Source organism: Nerophis lumbriciformis, linkage group LG13, assembly GCF_033978685.3.
Source record: "Nerophis lumbriciformis linkage group LG13, RoL_Nlum_v2.1, whole genome shotgun sequence".
NCBI classification, from domain to species: domain Eukaryota; kingdom Metazoa; phylum Chordata; class Actinopteri; order Syngnathiformes; family Syngnathidae; genus Nerophis; species Nerophis lumbriciformis.
In genome coordinates this window covers 35,780,481-35,804,822 of record NC_084560.2, presented here as the reverse complement: position 1 = coordinate 35,804,822, position 24,342 = coordinate 35,780,481, and the positions used below count along the sequence as shown (strand labels likewise).

At 40.8% G+C, this 24,342-nt stretch overlaps 1 protein-coding gene across 2 annotated transcripts in view; it reads left to right on the top strand.

The window, feature by feature from the left end:
- Positions 1-22,832, top strand: part of LOC133613387 (aryl hydrocarbon receptor-like) — an 81,650-nt gene extending 58,818 nt beyond the window's left edge. Inside the window, exons 4-11 of one of the 2 annotated variants that reach the window (XM_061970896.2) lie at positions 1,838-1,927; positions 1,992-2,100; positions 5,488-5,615; positions 5,693-5,895; positions 5,950-6,059; positions 6,127-6,268; positions 14,044-15,376; positions 18,777-22,832. In XM_061970896.2, coding sequence (XP_061826880.2) covers positions 1,838-1,927; positions 1,992-2,100; positions 5,488-5,615; positions 5,693-5,895; positions 5,950-6,059; positions 6,127-6,268; positions 14,044-15,367 — 2,106 coding nt within the window. In that variant the 3' untranslated portion in view covers positions 15,368-15,376; positions 18,777-22,832. Of the gene's footprint in view, positions 1-1,837; positions 1,928-1,991; positions 2,101-5,487; positions 5,616-5,692; positions 5,896-5,949; positions 6,060-6,126; positions 6,269-14,043; positions 15,377-18,773 lie in introns of both variants that reach the window. The other variant, XM_061970894.2, reaches the window with a different exon arrangement.
- Positions 22,833-24,342: the final 1,510 nt, after the last annotated feature.

Genomic DNA, 24,342 nt, shown 5'->3' with positions numbered 1-24,342 from the left:
TAGGTGGAAAAATTATCCCTAGATCAGGGGTGTCCACACTCCGCCCGCTGAAGTCTCCAATTGGCCCACGAGGCGTGAGTTTAGTAAGGAATCTTACCCACAGGAAGATTGCATTCATTTTAATAGTCTGACAATGTTGATGCTACTATTATGTCGACAGCTAGTGGATTATGTGAGTAATACAGTTCAATGACCTTAAATTATGCGGTAAATTGAAAAAAGCCCATCATGTATGACCCAATGCAAACAACCTTCCCTAGTCATGGTGCGGGGTAAAAAACAACCAACACAAAATGTCAACATACATGGTCACACATAACACAACCTGCTCACTGAACTTTGTGGACATTATAAACATTTTACATCCATTACAAAACATGATGGGGAAAAATGCAAAATACTCTCTACTAGACACATATTCATGTTTGGCACATTTTAGCTGCTTGATATTTCTAATTTATTACGAAACTACAAGGAGGTTGTCACGGAAGTAAACATGGTAAAAGTCAAACCAATTATATTAATTATTGAATATGTATCTATCAGATTAATATAATATGTACCGTATTTTTCGGACTATAAGTCGGAGTTTTTTTCATAGTTTGGCCGGGCTCCAGTGCGACTTATATATGTTTTTTCCTTTTTTATTATGCATTTTCGGCAGGTGCGACTTATACTCCGGTGCGACTTATACTCCGAAAAATACGGTATACACATATACATATATATCACCAAAGTATACACCACCTGTAGAAATGAGCGTATGTCAACGCCCATTTCCACGTCAACGTCAGCCTTGATACAGTAGGAAGTGGATTCATACGGCCCCATTCGTCGCTGTTTACCTACTCAGTGGCCTAGTGGTGTCCGCCCTGAGATCGGTAGGTTGTGAGTTCAAACCCCGGCCGAGTCATACCAAAGACTATAAAAATGGGACCCATTACCTCCCTGCTGGGCACTCAGCATCAAGGGCTGGAATTGGGGGTTAAATCACCAAAAAGGGCCCACTGCTCCCCTCACTTCCCAGGGGGTGAACAAGGGGATGGGTCAAATGCAGAGGACAAATTTCACCACACCTGTGTGTGTGTGTGTGTGTGACAATCATTGGTACTTTAACTTAACATGTAACGTGACAAATTTGGGGCATGCACTATATACCGTACTTCAGCCGCCAGTGGGCAGTCGAGTGTTGCGTATCTTAAAATGTGCTTTGTGTCCAATTCCAACTTTGACCACAGCCTCGATTGCTACGTGGAGTGGCGCTTTCCATCATTTTCAGCCGAATGCAGTGCAAAATGAACAACCCCCCCTCTTCCTCTCATGCGAGATCCCCCCCAGGAATGGGTCCATATGAAAACTTTCACTATTGTACATCTCGTTTTTGCCATGAAAAAGGCTGTACGCCAGGTTTTTTAAGCTTGTTACGTGAGGTCCCAGGTCCTTTATTCTCCATAAGTTATAAAAATAATTATAATATAATATAATAATAATTACCGACCGATATCAGGATACAGTTTTCAGCTATATCGCCCAGCCTTTGTTTTGGTCAAAATGCTGTAGAAGACATGCTAGCATACATGTATAAAAGTACCCGCCTTTTAAAACGCCCCACTTTTCATATTCATTCACCATATTTATGTATTTTACTTTTATTTCCGCATGTCATTCTATCATTATTTTCTGCAAAATATTTTTTGTGTTGATATTTTTGGGTGTCTGTAACAGATTCTTTGGATTGACTTTATTTTTATTGAACGATTGGTTTTGTTTTGGTCAAACCAAGTGAGCAAACAAGTGACACTGCAGGAAAGCGCTAACTTGAGTGTTCACCGTGCAGGCACTCAACGGCTTCGTGCTGGTGATCACGTCTGAGGGGGTGGTCTTCTACGCGTCCCCCACCATCAAGGAGTACCTGGGCTTCCAGCAGGTGAGTGGTTTTTGTGTGTGGTTGTTGCAGAAATGAGGCCTTGACCGTGGTCTTGTGTCCTCAGTCAGACGTGGTCCACCAGAGCGTGTTTGAGCTCATCCACACAGACGACCGCGGGATCTTCAGGCAGAACCTCCACTTTGCTCTCAACCCACCCGACTTGGAAGTGGAACGTATGTACCTGGATGCGTCCAAATACTTTGATCCGTATATTGTACAGGTGAAACTCCGAAATGTGACGCTGATATGTGATATAAAGTCATTACATACAAAGTAAGATATATCAAGTCTTTAGTTGATGATGATCATGGCTTAGTTTCGGTAAACCCCACATTTTTGGAGATTTTCTATTTGAGGTTTTCATAAGCTTATCAAAATTATATGAAAAAGAATAAAATAAAACTCTGCTCTCTAGCTATGCATATATATATATATATATATATATATATATATATATATATATATATATATATATATATATATATATATATATAAATGTATATATATATATATATATAGGTGTGTGTGTGTATATGTATATATATATATATATATATATATATATATATATATATATATGTGTGTGTGTGTGTGTGTGTGTGTGTATATATATATATATATATATATATATATATATATATATATATATATGTGTGTGTATATATGTATGTATATATATATATATATATATATATATGTACCGTATTTTTCTGACTATAAGTCGCAGTTTTTTTCATAGTTTGGCCGGGCTCCAGTGCGATTTATATTTGTTTTTTTCCTTCTTTATTATGCATTTTCGGCAGGTGCGACTTATACTCCAGTGCGACTTATACTCCGAAAAATACGGTACATATATATGTGTATATATGTATGTATATACATATTATATTAATATAATGGGTCTATAATTAATGTTTATTATAATTGTATATTAGGAGTATGTGAAATGTATACTTTCGTGACAACCTCCTTAAAGTTTTGTAATTAATCAGAAATATGAAGCAGATAAAATGCGCCAAACACGGATAAGTGTGGAGAGAGTCAGTACGTGTCCATGTACTAAATAGTTGGGCTCTAAATAAGCCTCCTACAACCCATGGAAACACCTTAATCCGATCGTGTTTGGTTTTTGAAAAGTCGGACTAACGCACCTGGATTATGCGATTGGAAACCAGATCTCTCGAGGGGGTGTGTGCGGCCGGAGGGGACCCTTGGTATCGCGCCTGCGATAACCCGGAAGCAGATACCGTTTAAAAAAATATGAGCAGCATTTTTAATGAAGTAAAACTGAAGAACAGAACATTTTGATGGGTGAAAAAAAGAAAGAAAGATTAATTTAAGAAGGTAGCTAATCCATCCATCCATCCATCTTCTTCCGCTTATCCGAGGTCGGGTCGCGGGGGCAGCAGCCTAAGCAGGGAAGCCCAGACTTCCCTCTCCCCAGCCACTTCGTCCAGCTCCTCCCGGGGGATCCCGAGGCGTTCCCAGGCCAGCCGGGAGACATAGTCTTCCCAACGTGTCCTGGGTCTTCCCCGTGGCCTCCTACCGGTCGGACGTGCCCTAAACACCTCCCGAGGGAGGCGATCGGGTGGCATCCTGACCAGATGCCCGAACCACCTCATCTGGCTCCTCTCGATGTGGAGTAGCAGCGGCTTTACTTTGAGCTCCCCCCGGATGACAGAGCTTCTCACCCTATCTCTAAGGGAGAGCCCTGCCACTCGGCGGAGGAAACTCATTTCGGCCGCTTGTACCCGTGATCTTGTCCTTTCGGTCATAACCCAAAGCTCATGACCATAGGTGAGGATGGGAACGTAGATCGACCGGTAAATTGAGAGCTTTGCCTTCCGGCTCAGCTCCTTCTTCACCACAACGGATCGATACAGCGTCCGCATTACTGAAGATGCCGCACCGATCTGCCTGTCGATCTCACGATCCACTCTTCCCTCACTCGTGAACAAGACCGGAAAAGGGTGGAATGCCATCTTCGGGTTGGGGAGGAGACCCTGCCTCAAGTGGAGGAGTTCAAGTACCTCGGAGAAGGTAGCTAAGGAAATGTAAAATTTGGTTTAATTTGGAGTCCCGAACAAAATATGATTTAGAGGAACGAAAGTCAAGCAGGTATATTAAAGGCGAATAATAAAGTGTTTACAAACATCGTATTCACTTTTCGCACAACTGGAGAGAAGGTCCAGAACAATAGCAACCTTCATTTGGAACAGTATCAACCAGGGAACCAATGTTCTTTTCCTTTGGATATAAACTCCTTCCATAAATCCTCAGAGCCTTTTGAATGAACTCCGAGTCATTCGAAAATTTGTTTCCATGATTCTCCGTACTAACATTCCTTCAAAAAACTCTCTCCCGCCGGTCTTTCTTTGCTTCGGTCCTGCGTCCGGTCTGAGACCTTCTTGGTAGTAGCGTCATGTTGGTAGTGCACTATAAAATCATTTCTTGATGTTGTCTGCTATGTAACATCAGCATAGCCATTAGAGACAAAATATTTGTCATCTGTGCCAATATTACAACGGACATCACTTAAAACAAGTGTGATGTCATAGGTCACCCGTAAAAGCGCCCCCAAGTGTATGGGAGGCAAATGGCGTACGACCAATTAGAGAGAGTGCATGGACACTGGGACTGCAAATACAAAAAAAAATGATTATTTGAGAAGTCAAGACTAATTTTGTGCATGGAAACGAGTGTTGAGCATTTTTCCCATCATGCATTTCAGTGGATTTAAATGGGTGTAATTTTGAATTATGTGTTGAGGTTGGACCTTTTTTTTTTTTTTTTTTTTTTTTTTTTAAACAATATCCACAAAGGTTGTGTTACATGTGAGCATTTGTGTTGACTTTTTGTGTTGGTTTATTTGCGCCATCATTGGGGAAGGTTATTTGGATGCGGTGAACACTTCAAAGTGCAATTAACCAGAATTACCCACGGTCATATAAGTAAATGCCTTTCTGTGAACACTTCAAAGTGCAGTTAAAGTTCATTAACCAGAATTACTCACGCTGTCCACAAGTGCCCCCCCCCAGGCGCATGGCGTCCGACCAATAGTCGCATTAGAGAGAGTGCATGGACACTGGGACCTCACACGTAAAAATTGTGAAAATGCAAAAAAACTAATTATTTGAGGAATCAGACTAATTTTGTGCATGGAAACAAGTGTTTAGCATTTTTCCCATCGTGGATTTAAATGGGGGTAATTTTGAATTATGTGGCGTGATGGACCTTTTTTTTTATTTATTTATTATTTGTTTACAATATCCACAAAGATTGTGTAATGTGTGAACATGTGTGTTGACTTTTTGTCTTGGTTTATTTGCGCCATGATTTGGGAAGGTTATTTGGATTCGGTCATAATAAGTAAATGCCTTGCTGTGAACACTTCAAAGTTCAATTAACCAGAATTACCCACACTGTCCACAAGATGGTGTCTGACTTGCAGCGATTATACTGTCAGATTTTTAAAATTCCTTAATAAACGCGTAGTTTGGACTGAAGGGCTTGAGGTCCATCTTTACAGGTTTTTGAGTGTTGTTGTTTGATGGTGTCAGGTTTGGATGGATGCACGAGGACAGAGTTCTACAATGCAAACCAGCTTCCGCCAGAGAACTCGTCCTTCCTGGAGAGAAGTTTTGTCTCTCGCTTCCGCTGCCTCCTGGACAACTCTTCCGGCTTCCTGGTAGCGTCCGACATTCCGCACCAGGCCCTCGCGCGGTCTCGCGTCTCAGCCGCGTTGTCCTTTTTTTCTGTTCCCAGGCTCTGAAGTTCCAGGGCCGCCTCAAGTTCCTGCACGGCCAAAACCTCTTCAGGGACAACGGCGCACACGCCAAACCGCAGCTGGCGCTGTTCGCCGTGGCCACGCCCGTGCAGCCGGCGTCCATCGTGGAGATCCGCTCCAAGACGCTGCTCTTCCAATCCAAGCACAAGCTGGACTTCTCGCCCATGGGCATCGATGACAGGTGACAACTTCACGCCAGGGAGTCGGCGCCGACTCACTTTGCGTCTCCTTGCAGGGGGAAGATCATTTTGGGCTACTCGGAGGTGGAGCTGTGCATTAACGGCTCGGGCTACCAGTTCATCCACGCCGGCGACATGATGCACTGCGCCGACAACCACCTGCGAAGTACGTCCCGGCATGTCTCCACTCCACACCTGCTACGCCCTCCGCTAATGTCTTTGCGTCCCGACAGTGATGAAAACCGGAGAAAGCGGCATGACTATTTTCCGCCTCCTCAGTAAATCCGGAACCTGGGTTTGGGTCAAGTCGAATGCCAAGCTGTTCTACAAAGCAGGAAGACCCGACTTCATCATTGCTTACCAGCAAGCCTTAGCGTGAGTCTTTAAGGGCCTGTTTCAGGGTCAAACCGTGGTCTTCACACGGCTGAAAACTGTATCACGATATCATAATCGTTGAAATTTTTTATGACCTGATGAGTAAGGAGCAGGGGGAAAATACGTGAAATGTAATCATTTGTATATCAAAATCATTCAAACAATGTAAACACAATGGTAAAATCACATTGAACACTTAACAATAAGCTCTTAAAATGAAGGAATATGTGAGAAATGCTTCAATAAGTGTGAGAAAATGATGCAAAGTGTGAAAATGTAAACCTAAGGAAACCTGAGAATAACTATTTTCTGCAGGTTTAGTGCCAGGAAGTTACGTCTGTGTAACATTAATTTGTTCTGTTGTTCTTTTTAAAGGGGAACATTATCACAATTTCAGAAGGGTTAAAACCATTAAAAATCAGTTCCCAGTGGCTTATTTTATTTTTCGAAGTTTTTTTCAAAATTTACCCATCACGCAATATCCCTAAAAAAAGCTTCAAAGTGCCTGATTTCAACCATCATTATATACACCCGCCCATTTTCCTGTGACGTCACACAGTGATGCCGATACAAACAAACAGCAAGGTATAGCGACATTAGCTCGGATTCAGACTCTGATTTCAGCGACTTAACACTGTCTGATAAGATAATTACTAACAACTATGAACTAGGTTTACAGCATATGAAATACATTTGGCAACAACATGCACTTTAAGAGTGCAGACAGCCCATTTCAGGCGCGCTAAGAACATATATTTTTCCACTATTTCAGCACTCAGGTTAACCATACCTAAATAGACACAAAATACTGCATTACACAAGACTACCCGAATGTACTCGAATGATTGAAAAAAATAAATGTTTTTAAGCTAAATTATTGGTAAACACAGTTTATGTATAATAATTTACGTAAAACCGTGAGTAATGAATAAAGTTTTCATCAAATAATATATTCTGTAGACATACCCTCATCCGCTCTCTTTTCCTGAAAGCTGATCTGTCCAGTTTTGGAGTTGATGTCAGCAGGCCAGGGAAGCTAGGGTCGATATTCTTCTCTTGATCATCTTCGGTGGCATAAGGGACGGTGTGAGCCAAGACATCCAGGGGGTTTAGCTCGCTCGTCTGCGGGAACAAACTGCCGCCATTGCTTGCCGTGCTACCGAGGTCCTTTGTCTCTGCCGAATAGCTCACACACTCCGGCAGATTCAATGGGGGTCTGGCGGCAGATTTCTTTGACTTTATCGTTGGAAATGCATCTGCTTTGAGTGTCGCAGGATATCCACACATTCTTGCCATCTCTGTCGTAGCATAGCTTTCGTCGGTAAAGTGTGCGGAACAAACGACTGACCATTTCGTCGGCTTTCCCCACACCCTCGTGTTTTGAACAAATTTCGTCCAATTTCTTGCCACTTTCGCATCTTTGGGCCACTGGTGCAACTTGAATCCGTCCCTGTTCGTGTTGTTACACCCTCCGACGAAAGTGAGAAAATGGCGGATTGCTTCCCGATGTGATGTCACAACGTCACATCGGGAAGCGAATAATAGAGAGCGAATAATAGAGAGCGAATAATAGAAAGGCGTTTAATTCGCCAAAATTCACCCATTTAGAGTTCGGAAATCGGTTAAAAAAATATATGGTCTTTTTTCCTGCAACATCAAGGTATATATTGACGCTTACATAGGTCTGGTGATAATGTTCCCCTTTAACTATGGAATGGAATTTTTGTTATGCCGTAATTATTTAAATATAATTATTATATCGGTCGATATCGATCATTATGGATATATTTATGACCTATCAAAAATAAGGAGCCGGAGAAATATATACGTTATTTGAAATTTAACCTTGCTTTGCTTATAATCCTCTCAGCTATCAAGGCAGAAAATAAATGTCAATACAAGCATGGAAAACACTCAATGTAAACATCCATCCATCCATTTGCTACCGCTTATCCCTTGGATTCGTGGCGGTTGCTGGAGCCTATCTCAACTGCACTTGGGCGGTAGGCGGGGTACACCTGGACAAGTCGCCACCTCATGGCGTAGCCAACACAGATACTTAATAAGCTCTTAAAATTAAAGAATATGTAAGAAATGCTTCATAAAGTAAAAGAAAAAAGTGCAAAGTGTGAAAATGTAAACAGAGAAACCTGAGAAGAACTATTTTCTGCAGGTTTAGTACTAAGAAATAACATTCGTTTTGTTGTTCTTTAACTATGGAAAAACAATTTTTTGTTATGCCGTAATTATTTAAATATTATTATTATATTGGTTGATATCGATCATGAGTATTTTTATGACCTATCAAAAATAAGGAGCAGGAGAAATATATGTTATTTGAAATGTAACCTTCCTTTGCCTATAATCCCTCAGCTTTCAAGGTAGAAAGAAAATGTCAACACAAGTGTGGAAAACACTCAAACAATGTAAACAAAATATTAAAATCACATTGAACACAACAATAAGCTCTTAAAATTAAATAATATGCAAGAAATTCTTAATAAAGTGTAAGAAAATAGTGCGAAGTGTGAAAATGTAAACATAGAGAAACCTGAGAAGAGCTACTTTCTGCAGCGGTGCTCTAAAGGGTGAGCTCGGTTAAGGTGCTTTGACTATGGTCCCTTTGAAAACATCCGAAAAAGTGTCATACTGTCCAGGTGACTTTTCCTCTTTTATCCACTATTTCTTCATTTTGACTTTCTTTTCTCACTCCATGCAAAGAATTAACCGCCAGACAACCAAACATGATAGTCGATACTGTTACCTGATTGGCTGTTAGCGAGTCACTCCCACTGATCAGTGATCACTTCCTGCCAGAGAGCGAACCCTTTCTTCATGCAACCCACCTTGCTTCGCAACCTCCGCTTTCCTCCGACAAAGATAAAAGAAAAAATTATCGAACATTTTACTGAACACATTTTTTGTTGACCTTGCATTGATATCATTTTATCAACTGTTTTTTCTATGACAAATCATCAGTGATTCCTAATGTGGTGCAAACATGCCCCCTAGTGGCCGTAAGAACTGGCATTCAAACAAACCTAACTGGGGTATTTCTTGTCAAAGACATTTACATAATAAAAATGGCAGAGATTATTATTTATTTTTTTAACATTTTTATATAGCTTTTTTCAATTCTAACAAACTGAATAATGTGGGAACACTATGTTGCTATGCTCACATTTTGTATTAAACTTGAGAAAAAATAAGAAAATATTTTTTCTCATCTTTATATTGTATTTCAGTGTGACTTATTTTAAATATGTTGAACACAAACACTGTGATGCTCCCTCAGGGCTGGGTAATTCATGATATCAATATACTGTACATCACAATAGACCAGGGGTCGGCAACCCGCGGCTCCGGAGCCGCATGCGGCTCTTTGATCACTCTGATGCGGCTCAGCAGCTTACTTGCTGAACCCCCCAATTTTCCCGTGAGACTTCCGGATTTCAGTGCCTCTCGCAGAAAGCTCCCGGGATTAATATTCACCGAGTTTCACCCTTACGGCTATAATAAGGGCGTGCCATGATGGTACAACTTTTGGCGCCCTCTACAATCTGTATTAAAAGACTGCCAGGCCGACACTTGTTATACAATATACATCTTTTGCTTGCACACGTACGTGACAGCAATGCATACTTGGTCAACAGCCACACAGGTTACACTGACGGTGGTCATATAAAACAACTTTAACACTCTTACTAATAATGCGCCACACTTTGAACCAAAACCAAACAAGAATGACAAACACATTTCGGGAGAACATCTGCACCTTAACACAACATAAACACAACAGAACAAACACCCAGAATCCCATGCAGCCCTGACTCTTCCGGGCTACATTATACACCCCCGCTACCACCAAACCCCGCCCCCACCCCAACCCTGCTCCCTCACACATCAAACCCCCCCCCCCCCCTCCTCCCCTCTGTGCGTCGGTTGAGGTGGGCGGGGTTTGGTAGCGGGGGGTGTATAATGTATCCCGGAAGAGTTAGGGCTGCATGGGATTCTGGGTATTTGTCCTGTTGTGTTTATGTTGTGTTACGGTGCAGATGTTCTCCCGAAATGTGTTTGTCATTCTTGTTTGGTGTGGGTTCACAGTGTGGTGCATTATTAGTAAGAGTGTTAAAGTTTTTTTTTTTTTTATACCGCTACCGTCAGTGTGAGCTGTGTGGTTGTTGAACAAGTATGCCATGCTGTTGCCTACGTGAGCTAAGCGGAAGCCCCATACAATGTGTGGCTGATCAGGCACGCTGACTGTAGTGGGTGCTATATGCTGTACCATCACGGCACACATGACGCTTACAAGCGCCGTTCATTTAAAACCCGCGTGCCGCACCAGCTTTCAAATTCCACATAAAGGTGTGGGCAGCGTGTCTGAGAACCCTGGTTTATACATAGCACAAAGCAAAAAATAAAAGTTGTATGCAGTGTTATTTCATTTAAAATTTCAAAAATTTTTTGCGGCTCCCATTGTTTTCTATAATTGTGAAACTGGTCAACATGGCTCTTTGACTGGTAAAGGTTGCCGACCCCTGCAATAGACACATATTGTATTCTCTGGTATATAAGCCGCACCCACTTTATTTTAGAAGAAAAAAATATTAGTCCATATATTAGTCGCACTAGACTACAAGCCGCAGACATATACCTTGTGAAATGAGTTACTTACACAGAAAGATTCTGTAAATGTTTATTTACATACCTTAATTGTTTTTTTAATTGGTCATAAACCACTGAACAGAAGTCATCGTCATGGACCCCCTAGCTACGGATGCTAGCTCTCCAATCACCAACTCAATAACTCCACGGTGACGTTATGGGGAATTTACTGAGGAATTTACGAAACTGAAACAATACAAAAAGAACTGTAACTTAATAATACTAACACAGACACTTGTAAATAAGTTAGCATGTTAGCTAACAACGCTAACTTCAGTACATTACGATAGTGCGTACAAATATGCGTGAAAACACTCCTACAGACATCACACATGGGACGCTTTAGTCCAGGGGCCCCCAAACTACGGCCAGCGTCCAAAATCAGGCCCGCGTGAAGTCCCAAGTATTAAAAAAACCAACAAAAAAACACGTTTTTTTTTTCTTTTCTGTCTTTTCTTCTCCACTTTGTGCCGCTTGCTACTCACAGTGTCTCCTAGCTGTTCAGGCAAATCATATTGTCTAAAAATGCATTTTCTCATCGATAACGTGACATCATCGCACGCGCGAAAAGTGCGCTGTATATATCTAATATATATATATATATATATATATATATATATATGTATAATAGGGGTGTGGGAAAAAATCGATTCGAATTCGAATCGCGATTCTCACGTTGTGCGATTCAGAATCGATTCTCATTTTTAAAAAATCAATTTTTTTTATTTTTTTTATTTGTTTTTAATTTAAATTTTTAATTTTTTAATTTTTTTTTAATTAATCAATCCAACAAAACAATACACAGCAATACCATAACAATGCAATCCAATTCCAAAACCAAACCCAACACTCAGAACTGCAATAAACAGAGCAATTGAGAGGAGACACAAACACGACACAGAACAAACCAAAAGTAGTGAAACAAAAATTAATATTAGTTACAATTTCAACATAGCAGTGATTAAAAATCCCTCATTGACATTATCATCAGACATTTATAAAAAATAAAAAAAATGAACAATAGTGTCACAGTGGCTTACACTTGCACCGCATCTCATAAGCTTGACAACACACTGTGTCCAATATTTTCACAAAGATAAAATAAGTCATATTTTTGGTTCATTTAATAGTTAAAACAAATTTACATTATTGCAATCAGTTGAAAAAACATTGTCCTTTACAATTATAAAAGCTTTTTACAAAAATCTACTACTCTGCTTGCATGTCAGCAGACTGGGGTAGATCCTGCTGAAATCCTATGTATTGAATGAATAGAGAATCGCGTTGATCCATCCATCCATCCATCTTCTTCCGCTTATCCGAGGTCGGGTCGCGGGGGCAGCAGCCTAAGCAGGGAAGCCCAGACTTCCCTCTCCCCAGCCACTTTGTCCAGCTCTTCCTGTGGGACCCCGAGGCGTTCCCAGGCCAGTCGTGAGACATAGTCTTCCCAGCGTGTCCTGGGTCTTCCCCGCGGCCTCCTACCGGTCGGACGTGCCCTAAACAATCGCGTTGAATCGGGAAAAAATCGTTTTTGAATCGAGAATCGTGTTGAGTTGAAAAAAAAAAAAGATTTTGAATCGAATCGTGACCTCAAGAATCGATATTGAATCGAATCGTGGGACACCCGAAGATTGACAGCCCTAATATATATATATATATATATATATATATATATATATATATATATATATATGTGTGTGTATGTATGTATGTATGTGTGTGTATGTATGTATGTATGTATGTATATATATATATATATATACGTATGTGTATATATATATATATATATATATATATATGTATATGTATATATATATATATATACATATATGTATGTATGTATATATATGTATGTATATATATATATATATATATATATGTATATATCTAATATATATATATATATATATATATGTATATATATATATATATATATATCTAATATATATATCTAATATATAAATATATATATATATATATATATAGCCCGGCCCCCGGCCAAATTGTTTTAACCCAATGCGGCCCCCGAGTCAAAAAGTTTGGGGACCTCTGCTTTAGTCACTAAGAATTGTTGTTGTTGATTTGTAAAACTTAACATCATTGCTCAGAGTGACGAATGAAGAACCCACACGAGTTGAAACACTATGGACGGCTAGAAGACTGAATGGCACTTGTACTTCCGGTCGAAAGCACTAAATAGAAGGACACTGCAGCACCTGCAGTGGGCGAACAAGTCCAACAGATTGTGCCATAGCACAAACAATAACACCCCTTTTCAGTGTATTGGTTTGTTATTGTCTTTTTAAACTATTTGCATTTTAGCCATCAGCGAAGAAAAATCCATAAATTAGCCACAAAGTGTAGAAAAAAAGTGGCGTCCCCACCAAGACCTTAGCCGCGCTCACCCTTTAGAGCAGTGGTCCCCAACCTTTTTGTAACTGCGGACCGATCAACGCATGAAAATTTGTCCCACAGAACGGGGGGGGGGGTGTTTTTTTTTTGTTTGTTTTTTTTTGTCATAAAAAATACAATCGTGTGCTTACGGACTGTATCCCTGCAGACTGTATTGATCCATATTGAGATATAATGTAGGAACCAAAAATATTAATGACAGAAAGAAACAACCCTTTTGTGTGAATGAGTGTAAATGGGGGAGGAAGGTTTTTTGGGTTGGTTCACTAATTGTAAGTGTATCTTGTGTTTTTTATGTTGATTTAATAAAAAAATAAAAATTTTTTATTTCTTGTGCGGCCCGGTACCAATCGATCCACGGACCGGTACCGGGCCGTGACCTGGTGGTTGGGGACCACTGCTTTAAAGCACAGCTGTAACTTCTGTAATAATTTCCTCCTGCTCCTTATTTCCCATAAGTCATAAAAATATCAGTATTAAAAAGAAATCGACGATGTAAAAGACTTGTATCGTGATACAGTTTTCAGCCCTCATTAGCTGTCCTTCAGAGTCCGTCAGCAAATTGTAGTTTTGGCGAGATGGTTTCCATAGGACTGTGAGGTTTTAAAGGAGCGAAGTGTTCCATTTTGAGACGCTGTCCTTGGACTTCACACAAACGGTCTTGTCGTTAACATGACCTTTTGCTCGGCGTGTTGCAGCAACGCCGAGGGCGAGGAGTACCTTCGCCGGAGGAGGCTGCAGATGCCCTTCAGCCTGACAGAGGGCGAGGGGGTGCTGTACAACACCAACCTGACCGTGGACCTCTCGCAGGCGCAGTTCAACAACAACCTCAACGCCGACGCCGGCAAGAAGGCGGAGCCCCCCCGCTCCCTGCTGGACTGCTTCCTCAGCCAGGAGAAGTCCATCTACAGCCGCCCCCCCGACGTGCCTCTGCCCGTGGACCAGGTGTTCATGGACAGCCGGGCGCTGGTCAGCGTGCCTAGCAACGGCGTGGTGGTGAAAGAGGAGACCAAGCAGTCGGTGATGGTCGTCATCGGCAGCCTGCAGGAGATGGCCCAGCGCGGCGACTTCGGCGCCGCCTTGGAGGACATGGAGGTGGGCGAGGGCGAGCTGATGGAGTGGGAGGAGACCCTCAAGAAGCTGGGCCAGGAGGACGAGCAGCAGGAGAATGTGCGCTCCGAGCTGGACAGCGTCCTCATCAACGAGCTCTTCGAACACCTGGACTCTGCCTTGTTCAAGGAGAAGGGGGAAGAATGCCCCGCTCCTTGCCTGAAGGCGGCCGGCAGCAGCCCCGCGGGAGCCAAGCAGCAGCTGTTCCCGTCGGCTCCCCAGGACGGGACTTACGGACCCTTCAACGGCCTCCCGAGACTTTCCCACTGCGGACCTCTACCCGAGCCGGCTCCGCCTGCGCAGCTCCAACTTCCGGACATTTTCAGCCCAGAAATAGAACTGCCACCGCTCACCGTCCCTGAAAGCTCCCGTGGGGGCGGCGCGCCGCTCCAATTCCCGACTTTCAGCAACGCCTTGCCTGCCAAGCGGCGACTGGCGGCCATGGTTCCTTGCAGCAACCTCAACAACCCGGCTGTGCCCCTCGCCGCCCACAACCGCCTTCCTCAGCAGTGGTCGCAGGGCCCGTACACGGCACCCCCCGCCAGCCTCACGCACAACGGACACGAGCCGACGTTGTCTCCTGGAAGCCAGCCGTACCCCCGGGCCAACCTGTGGCCGAGTAGCGTCGGCCAGCAGGGGGGGCAGGTGTGCGGGCAGGCGGCCGGTCCCAGCAGCTGCATGTATGCGCAGCCGGCGGGGGGCGACACCCTGGCGCTCGGCCAGTCCTCGCTCCACACGGCCGCCCACCTGGACCAGAGTCCCCCTCAGGGCTCCTGCTACTTCCAGTGGGGGCGGAGCCAACCCGTGGTGGGAACCTCGTCCATCGGCCAGGACAACACCAACATCAGTCCTATGACGTCCAACATGGCGCTGTCGGAGCTCGCCTTCAACCTCCAGTGCTACCAGGAATGACGCGTGCAGGTACGTGCAAAACCACCACGACAAACCCATCTCCAAATATTAGACAGTGAAAAGTCACGTTGACACAAGTTAGCGTTAGTTATCTGGCTAACTACCACACCTTGTGCTAATATTAGCAACATCTGTTCCCAAAGAAGACACAAAATCAAACCCTATATAATAGTTAAAAAAAAAATTTTAACTATAGAATCAGTCCGTGATCCGGATCTGCCCCAAAATGTTAACCAGTTCTTCCTTATCCAATTTCAGACATTTCCGGAAAGTTTCATTAAAGTTGTCATCTGGAAACGCTTTCCCCATTTTGTTATGTTTCAGCCTTATTCCAAAATGGAATATATTCACTTTTGTTCTCAAAATTCTACACATAATACCCCGTAATGATAATGTGAAACATTGTAATGTTTTTTGTTTTTTTTTCAGATTTATTAAAAAATAAAAAATAAATGACATGTACAAACCCCGTTTCCATATGAGTTGGGAAATTGTGTTAGATGTAAATATAAACGGAACACAATGATTTGCAAATCCTTTTCAACCCATATTCAATTGAATGCACTACAAAGACAACATATTTGATGTTCAAATGTTTTGCAAATAATAATTAACTTAGAATTTCATGGCTGCAACACGTGCCAAAGTAGTTGGGAAAGGGCATGTTCACCACTGTGTTACACGGCCTTTCCTTTTAACAACACTCAGTAAACGTTTGGGAACTGAGGAGACACGTTTTTTAAGCTTCTGATGTACAGCTTAAGTTGTTCAACAGTCCGGGGGTCTCCGTTGTGGTATTTTAGGCTTCATAATGCGCCGTACATTTTCAATGGGAGACAGGTCTGGACTACAGGCAGGCCAGTCTAGTACCCGCACTCTTTTACTATGAAGCCACGTTGATGTAACACGTGGCTTGGCATTGTCTTGCTGAAATAAGCAGGGGCGTCCATGGTAACGTCGCTTGGATGGCAACATATGTTGCTCCAAAACCTGTATGTACCTTTCAGCATTAATGGCGCCTTCACAGATGTGTAAGTTACCCATGTCTTGGGCACTAATACACCCCCATACCATCACAGATGCTGGCTTTTCAACTTTGCGCCTATAACAATCCGGATGGTTCTTTTCCTCTTTGGTCCGGAGGACACGACGTCCACAGTTTCCAAAAACAATTTGAAATGTGGACTCGTCAGACCACAGAACACTTTTCCACTTTGTATCAGTCCATCTTAGATGAGCTCGGGCCCAGCAAAGCCGACGGCGTTTCTGGGTGTTGTTGATAAACGGTTTTCGCCTTGCATAGGAGAGTTTTAACTTGCACTTACAGATGTAGCGACTAACTGTAGTTACTGACAGTGGGTTTCTGAAGTGTTCCTGAGCCCATGTGGTGATATCCTTTACACACTGATGTTGCTTGTTGATGCAGTACAGCCTGAGGGATGGAAGGTCACGGGCTTAGCTGCTTACGTGCAGTGATTTCTCCAGATTCTCTGAACCCTTTGATGATATTACGGACCGTAGATGGTGAAATCCCTAAATTCCTTGCAATAGCTGGTTGAGAGAGGTTTTTCTTAAACTGTTCAACAATTTGCTCACGCATTTGTTGACAAAGTGGTGACCCTCGCCCCATCCTTGTTTGTGAATGACTGAGCATTTCATGGAATCTACTTTTATACCCAATCATGGCACCCACCTGTTCCCAATTTGCCTGTTCACCTGTGGGATGTTCCAAATAAGTGTTTGATGAGCATTCCTCAACTTTATCAGTATTTATTGCCACCTTTCCCAACTTCTTTGTCACATGTTGCTAGCATCAAATTCTAAAGTTAATGATTATTTGCAAAAAAAAAAAATGTTTATCAGTTTGAACATCAAATATTCAACTGAATATGGGTTGAAAATGATTTGCAAATCATTGCATTCCGTTTATATTTACATCTAACACAATTTCCCAACTCATATGGAAACAGGGTTTGTACATAAGTATTCACAGCCTTTGCTCATTACTTCGTTGATGCACCTTTGGAGATATTCTGGATGAAAACCAACGCTTCCCGTCCAACCTGATGGAGCTTGAGAGGTGCTGCAAAGAGAAAACTGCCCCGAGTTAGGTCTGCCAAGCTTGTGGCATTGCACTTGAAGCTGTAATTGCTGTTAATATGTAAATGTTTTAATACATTTGCACATTTTTTTTAAAATGAAGCTTTTCACGTTGTCATTATGGGGTATTGTGTGTAGAATTTTGAGGACAAAAATTTGGAATAAGGCTGTAACATAACAAAATGTGGAAAAAGTGAAGCTCTGGGAAAATTTTCCGGTTGCACTTTTTGAGCTAGAATGAAATAAACAGAGCGAACCCTCTTGTCACTCATCCAATATCGGCTGAAAACGATATAAGCGTTTTATATCGGTCGAAAGCGATAATCATTGATATTTTTTATGACCTATAAAAAAATATATGAAATGTAAATATTTATATATCAATTGTAACCATCTGATTCTAATCCCTCAGCTATCAAGGCAGAAAGGAAATGTCCACACAAGCGTGGAAATCACTCAAACAATGTCGACAAAATAGTAAAATCACATTGAACACTTAACAATGAGCTCTTAAAATAAAATATATGTAAGAAATGTTTCATAAAGTGTAAGAAAATGTAAATAGAGAAACCTGAGAAAAACTATTTTCTGCAAGTTTAGTGCCAGGAAGTTACGGCTGTGCTCTAAAGGGTAAGCGCGGCTAAGGTCTTGGTGGGGGCGAGCGCCTTGCATCATTTACAGACCACATTGGTCTGACTACGGTCCTTTTTTTTAAAATCCCCCAAAAAACTGTCCAGGCGACTTTCTCTTCTCATTCCATGCAAATAATCAACCAAACTTGATAGTTGATACTGTCACCTGATTGGCTGTTAGTGTGTCCTTCCCACTGATCAGTGATCACTTCCAGCGTTGCTCGGTTACCAGAGAGCGAGTGGCTTTCATCACGCAACCAACCTTGCTGGGCAACTTCCGACTGAGAAGCAAAAATCTAAATCGAACGTTTTACCAAACACATTTTTTATTGATATCGTCTACGTCGATATATATATCGATGTCATTTCATCGCCCATTCCTAATTGTAACTTAAACGTAAGATGATTGAAATGATTCTGATCATTTTTTACATTTCCTGAAAGTTTCATGCAAATAACTTTCTAAGAACAGACAAAACGTGCGTGGAATATCAATAGAAGACAGTTCTTCTGTTGTTGTTTTCCCCCTAAAGATGCACGCTGCTGCCCCCAAGCTGTTAGACACCAGTACTGCACTTTTTGTGTCGTTTTGGGGCACATTTGTATTATTTTTTTGCAACGCTTTTTTGTGGGTTGGACATTTAGGTTTATGTCTCGCTTCTGTCTCCTCCCAGCAGGCGGACAAGACACTTTCCAAGAACTCTCATGCAGTATCGCCCTCGTTTGTCGTCTTATTTACCCGCTGTCCCAGGAAAATTCAACGTACAAACAATGAAGGCGTGTGAGCGCCTTCGCCAGGAAGAACAGCCAAAGATGTTTTTTTTGTTTTTTTTTACAAGGGAAACCAACATTGTTGCAATTTTGCTCAACAACAAAACACTTCAAATGTTATAACAGACAGTAGGAAGGGGGTTTATATGGTATACCTGACACATGTAACGTGACAAATGTGGGGCGTGCGATATCCACTTTAGCCGCCATATGGCAGTAGAGTGTTGCCATTTTCAGCAGACTGCCTTGCAAAATGATTCACCCAGAAATAGGGCCTTATGAATCTCTTCCCGACTCTTGCTTCTAAGACAACCGCGCTAAAATGTTACGCTAAGCTTTGTATAAAGTGCACACGATCGGCATATCCACGCACAAAAAGAATACAACGATGCTAACTACCGAAATAATTCATAACGATGTATTTCAAAAGCACTTTTTCTTCGTTTCACAAAACTTTCCTTTGCGCGAGATACAAAAAAACTCCACGTCGGAACACTCGAAAGGGAAACCTGCGACTGTCCAGGAAATCGGAACGCCAATTTAGAATTCAGTGTCACCAACACATCGTGAGATTGTTCGCCAAAATGGGCGGAGCAAGAACACTTTTTTGGGTGGTGAAAATCGACGTCACAAAATATCGACCGTTTGCCAACAACGATGGCGTCAATAGAAGGAGAATTGTTCGGATTAAGGTTAGTGTTGCCTTAAAAAATGATCTTTGTATCGAGAATCTACTCGCTTTATCAAATCATTACTTTCGTACTTTCAGCGCTTGATTTACGAAAAACATACAACGGACTGGAATTGGTTTTGTCACCTTTTGCTCGTCGAGCGTAGCAACGTCTTAAAACGTGTTTTCGTTAGTGCAATTTTTGTCGATATTAAAGTAATTGGCAAGTAACGTAACGCAGTTATCCCGATGTTGGCGTAGCATTACTCCACCATGCGTGATATTATAACATACGATGTTGCGACTACCACGTTTTGTCCTGATATTAAAGTCGTCGGCAAATAATGTAGCGCACTCATTCCGATGTTGGCGTAGCGATACCACGCACGATATTGTAACATAAGATGTTACAACAACCACGTTTTGTCCCGACCCGGTTAAGGACGGTGTTGCCACCAAAAACAGACATCATTGTATCGTTCAGTGGAGAATCTACTCGGTTTATCAAAACATCACTTTTGTATTTTCAGCACTTGGTTTACGAAAAACATACAACGGACTGGAATCGGTTTTGTCACCTTTTGCTTGAGCGTTGCGACGTCATAAAACATGTTTTTGTTAGTGCAATTTTTGTCGATATTAAAGTAATTGGCAAGTAACGTAAGGCAGTTATCCCGATGTTGGCGTAGCGATACTCCACAGCGCGTGATATTGTAACATACGATGTTGCGACAACCATGTTTTGTCCTGACCTGATTTTAAAAATAAACATTATTGTATCGTTAATTTGGAGAATCTACTCGCTTTTTCAAAACATCACTTTCGTAAACCAAGTATTTTCAGCGCTTGGTGTACGAAAAACAAACAATCGACTGGAGTAGTTTTGACGATTTTGTGACTTTTTGTTTGAGCGTAACGACGAGTAATAAACGAACAAAATCATGAAACATGTTTTTGTTAGTGCATCACTGTCGATATTAAAGTCGTCGGCAAGTAACGTAACGCAGTTATCCCGATGTTAGCGTGGCGATACTGAACCACGCTCGATATTGTAACATATGATGTTGCGACAACCATGTTTTGTCCCGACTTAATTAAAGAAAGTGTTTAAAAATAAACATAATTCTATCGTTTAATGGACAATCTACTTGGTTTATCAAAACATTACTTTGGTAAACCAAAGTATTTTCAGCGCTTGGTTTACCAAAAACATACAATGGAATGGAATCGGATTTGTCACCTTTTGCTCGAGTTTAGCGACGTCATAAAACAAGTTTTCCTTCGTGCATCACTGTCGATAATAAAGTCATCAGCATGTAACGTAACGCACTCATTCCGATGTTGGCATAGCGATACTCCACCATGTTCGATATTGTAACATACGATGTTGCAACAACCTGATTAAAGAACATGCTGCTTTTAAAGATAAACATTTTTTTGCTTAATGGAGAATGTACTCTGTTTTTCAAAACATTACTTTCGTAAACCAAGTATTTTCAGCGCTCGGTTTACAAAAAACAAACAATCCACTGGTTTGGTGACATTTTTGCTTGAATGTAGCCGTGAATAATAAACGGACGACGCCATAAAACGTGTTGTCATTCGTGCATTGTTGTCGATATTTAAGTCATCAGCAAGTATCGTAACGCACTTATTCGGATGTTGGCGTAGCGATTCCCCACCGTGTGCGATATCGTAACATACGATGTTGCGACAAACACGTTTTGTCCCGACCCGATTAAAGAAAGTCTTGCCTTTAAATACAAATATCAAATGTATCCTTTAATGGAGAATCTACTTGGTTTATCAAAACATTAATTTTGTAAACCAAATGATTTTCGACGCTTGGTTTACGAAAAACAAACAATCCACTGCAATGGGTTTTGTGACTTTTTAACGAACAACGCCATAAAACTCGTTAGGGCATTGTTGTCGACATTTAAGTCCTCGGCATGTAACGCACTTATTCGGATGTTGGCGTAGCGATATCGTAACATACGATGTTGCGTCCCGATTAAAGAAAGTGTTGCCTTTAAAAACAAAAAACACTCTATCGTTTAATGGAGAATCTGCTCAGTTTATCAAAACATTAATTTCGTAAACCAAATGATTTTCGGCGCTTGGTTTACGAAAAACTATGGACTGCAATGCGTTTTGTGACTTTTTTAATGAACGACGTCATAAAATGTGTTTTTGTGAGGGCATTGTTGTCGACATTTAAGTCCTCGGCATGTAACGCACTTATTCCGATGTTGGCGTAGCGATATCGTAACATACGATGTTGCGTCCCGATTAAAGAAAGTGTTGCCTTTAAAAACAAAAAACACTATTGTTTAATGGAAAATCTACTCGGTTTATCAAAACATTAATTTCGTAAACCAAATGTTTTTTGGCACGTGGTTTACGAAAAACAATCGACTGCAATGGGTTGTGTGACTTTTTTGATGAAAGACGCCATATAATGTGTTTTTGTGAGGGCATTGTTGTCGACATTTAAGTCCTCGGCATGTAACGCACTTATTCCGATGTTGGCGTAGCGATACTCCACCATAGAAAATGCGAAAATCAACCCTAATGAGCACTTGTTCCGACATGTAGACCCTGGAGTTACGGCCGTTCTCGGTTTTTCGTACGGTGTATCGATCCAGTCCTGCGATTATCTGGTTGCCGTGCCGACAATATTTAACCTTTAAGCTACATGCTAGCGCTTTTCCTCACTTGTGCCTTCTTGCCATATAAATATGAATTATAAATATATATATATATATGTATGTATGTGTATCATGCTGGGCTTAACAAGAACTTGCTTCGTAGCTCGACCCCGTCTTGAACGTGGCTTTACTGTACCCTGAAGTGCACTTACGAAAACAGGCGAATCGAACGCCACGAAAAGTGCTTACCTCGTCACTGTGAACTCTCCTTAAAGCGACATCACAGACAACATGGCAGCTTTCGACCAGCGCTCTAAGTCAGTCAGTATTTCGCACATGTCCGTCATCGCTCTCTGTCGTGTGTACGTGAAGTGGACGGAGGAAAGAGCCACGACGTCGGAAACCAATCTCTCGCCAAGGGATGGCCTTTAGCGGGCGGAGCCACTCCAAACCCCCCCCCCCGGAGCCAAATTGTTGTTGCTTTCTTGTTGTTTGATATTAATCTGCTTTTTGTTGTTGTTTTTATTCATTCAATTTCAGCATGTAACCCCCCCTTATATCGTTATTATCACTTCTGATAATAATAGCCAATGTTGTCTAGTATACAATATTTTGTAATAAATCTAAATATATGCCAATAATTGTTTGAATGTGTGCTGTTTGACTTCTCTGTGTCCATGTCACTTCACTTGGATAGCTAATGTCACATAATATTATGGTACTGATCCATATTTAAAGTATTAGAAATTAATGATGTTTGTTAGTTATAACTCATGTATTTTAAAAGTAATTAAAAATATTTAACTTGAACAAATGTATAATTATCTTGATAAAAAATAATTAACTTTTTATTGTAACTAATATATAACAAATAATGAATGAAATAAATAGAAATAATTCAATATTGTCCATAGCAGTGGTTCTCAAATGGGGGTACGCGTACCCCTGGGGGTACTTGAAGGTATGCCAAGGGGTATGTGAGATTTTTTTTAAATATTCTAAAAATAGCCACAATTCAAAAATCCTTTATAAATATAAATAAAAACCTATCTTTTTTTCCAAATAGTTCAAGAAAGACCACTACAAATGAGCAATATTTTGCACTGTTATACAATTTAATAAATCAGAAACTGATGACACTTCTTTATCTCTTTTTTTCAACCAAAAATGCTTTGCTCTGATTAGGGGGTACTTGAATTAAAACAATTTTCACAGGGGGCACATCACTGAAAAAAGGTTGAGAACCACTGGTCCATAGTATTTAAATATTTTAATTTTTTTTAATTTTTTTTTATTTGTATAACATCTTTTTTACCAATGTAATCTAAAGATTACATTAATATTAAATGACTATGTCGACCATAGTATTCATAACAATTATGTAAATACAAATGTAACATTTTAATACTACAGTCAATATAATAGAGTACGTATTATCTTAAGTCTCACTTGAACAAAAAAACATTTAAAAAATAATATTGAATATAAAAACGTTATAAACATTTGCTAGGATTTGATTGTCACTGTTTTTTTGGATCGAAAATTACCATATTTTTGAAATACCCCACAAGATAAAGTAATAATTTGGTAAGGTTAATGTTTTTTTGTGTGGCTGTGATCATATGTGAATAACAAACCGTGTGGATGGATAAAGGTTATTTTAATTTTCAAAGTTTAGTTGCCGATTATTTGGGAATCTCCTTAAATACTTTTGCCAACCGTTAAAAAAAAAAAGTTTATATTTCGGAAAAACTCGGACATCAGCAGTACTTATTTATTGATTTATCGATTTATTATACACACATTGTACTTGGCTGAATAATAAAATTGACATTGACAGTTTTTCGATTTTGCTGAAAATATTTCCAAATAAGAACGTATGTGCGTTCCAAATGTTTGAATAAGCGAAAACTATTTTCGAAAAATGTAACACTTCAAATTTTAATAATGAACAATGTGGATGGATAAAAGTTATTGACATTTTGAAGTGTAGATTATTTGAGATACTTTTGTGAACCCGTTTTAAACAAAATTAGTAAAATAGCTTTTTATTTTGGAAAATCTGCCAAACGTGGAGCAGGAAACGGAAACAATTTGACTATTGACGCATGCGCAAACAGATCGGGCAGTCACGGTATTTTTGCCCTTTTC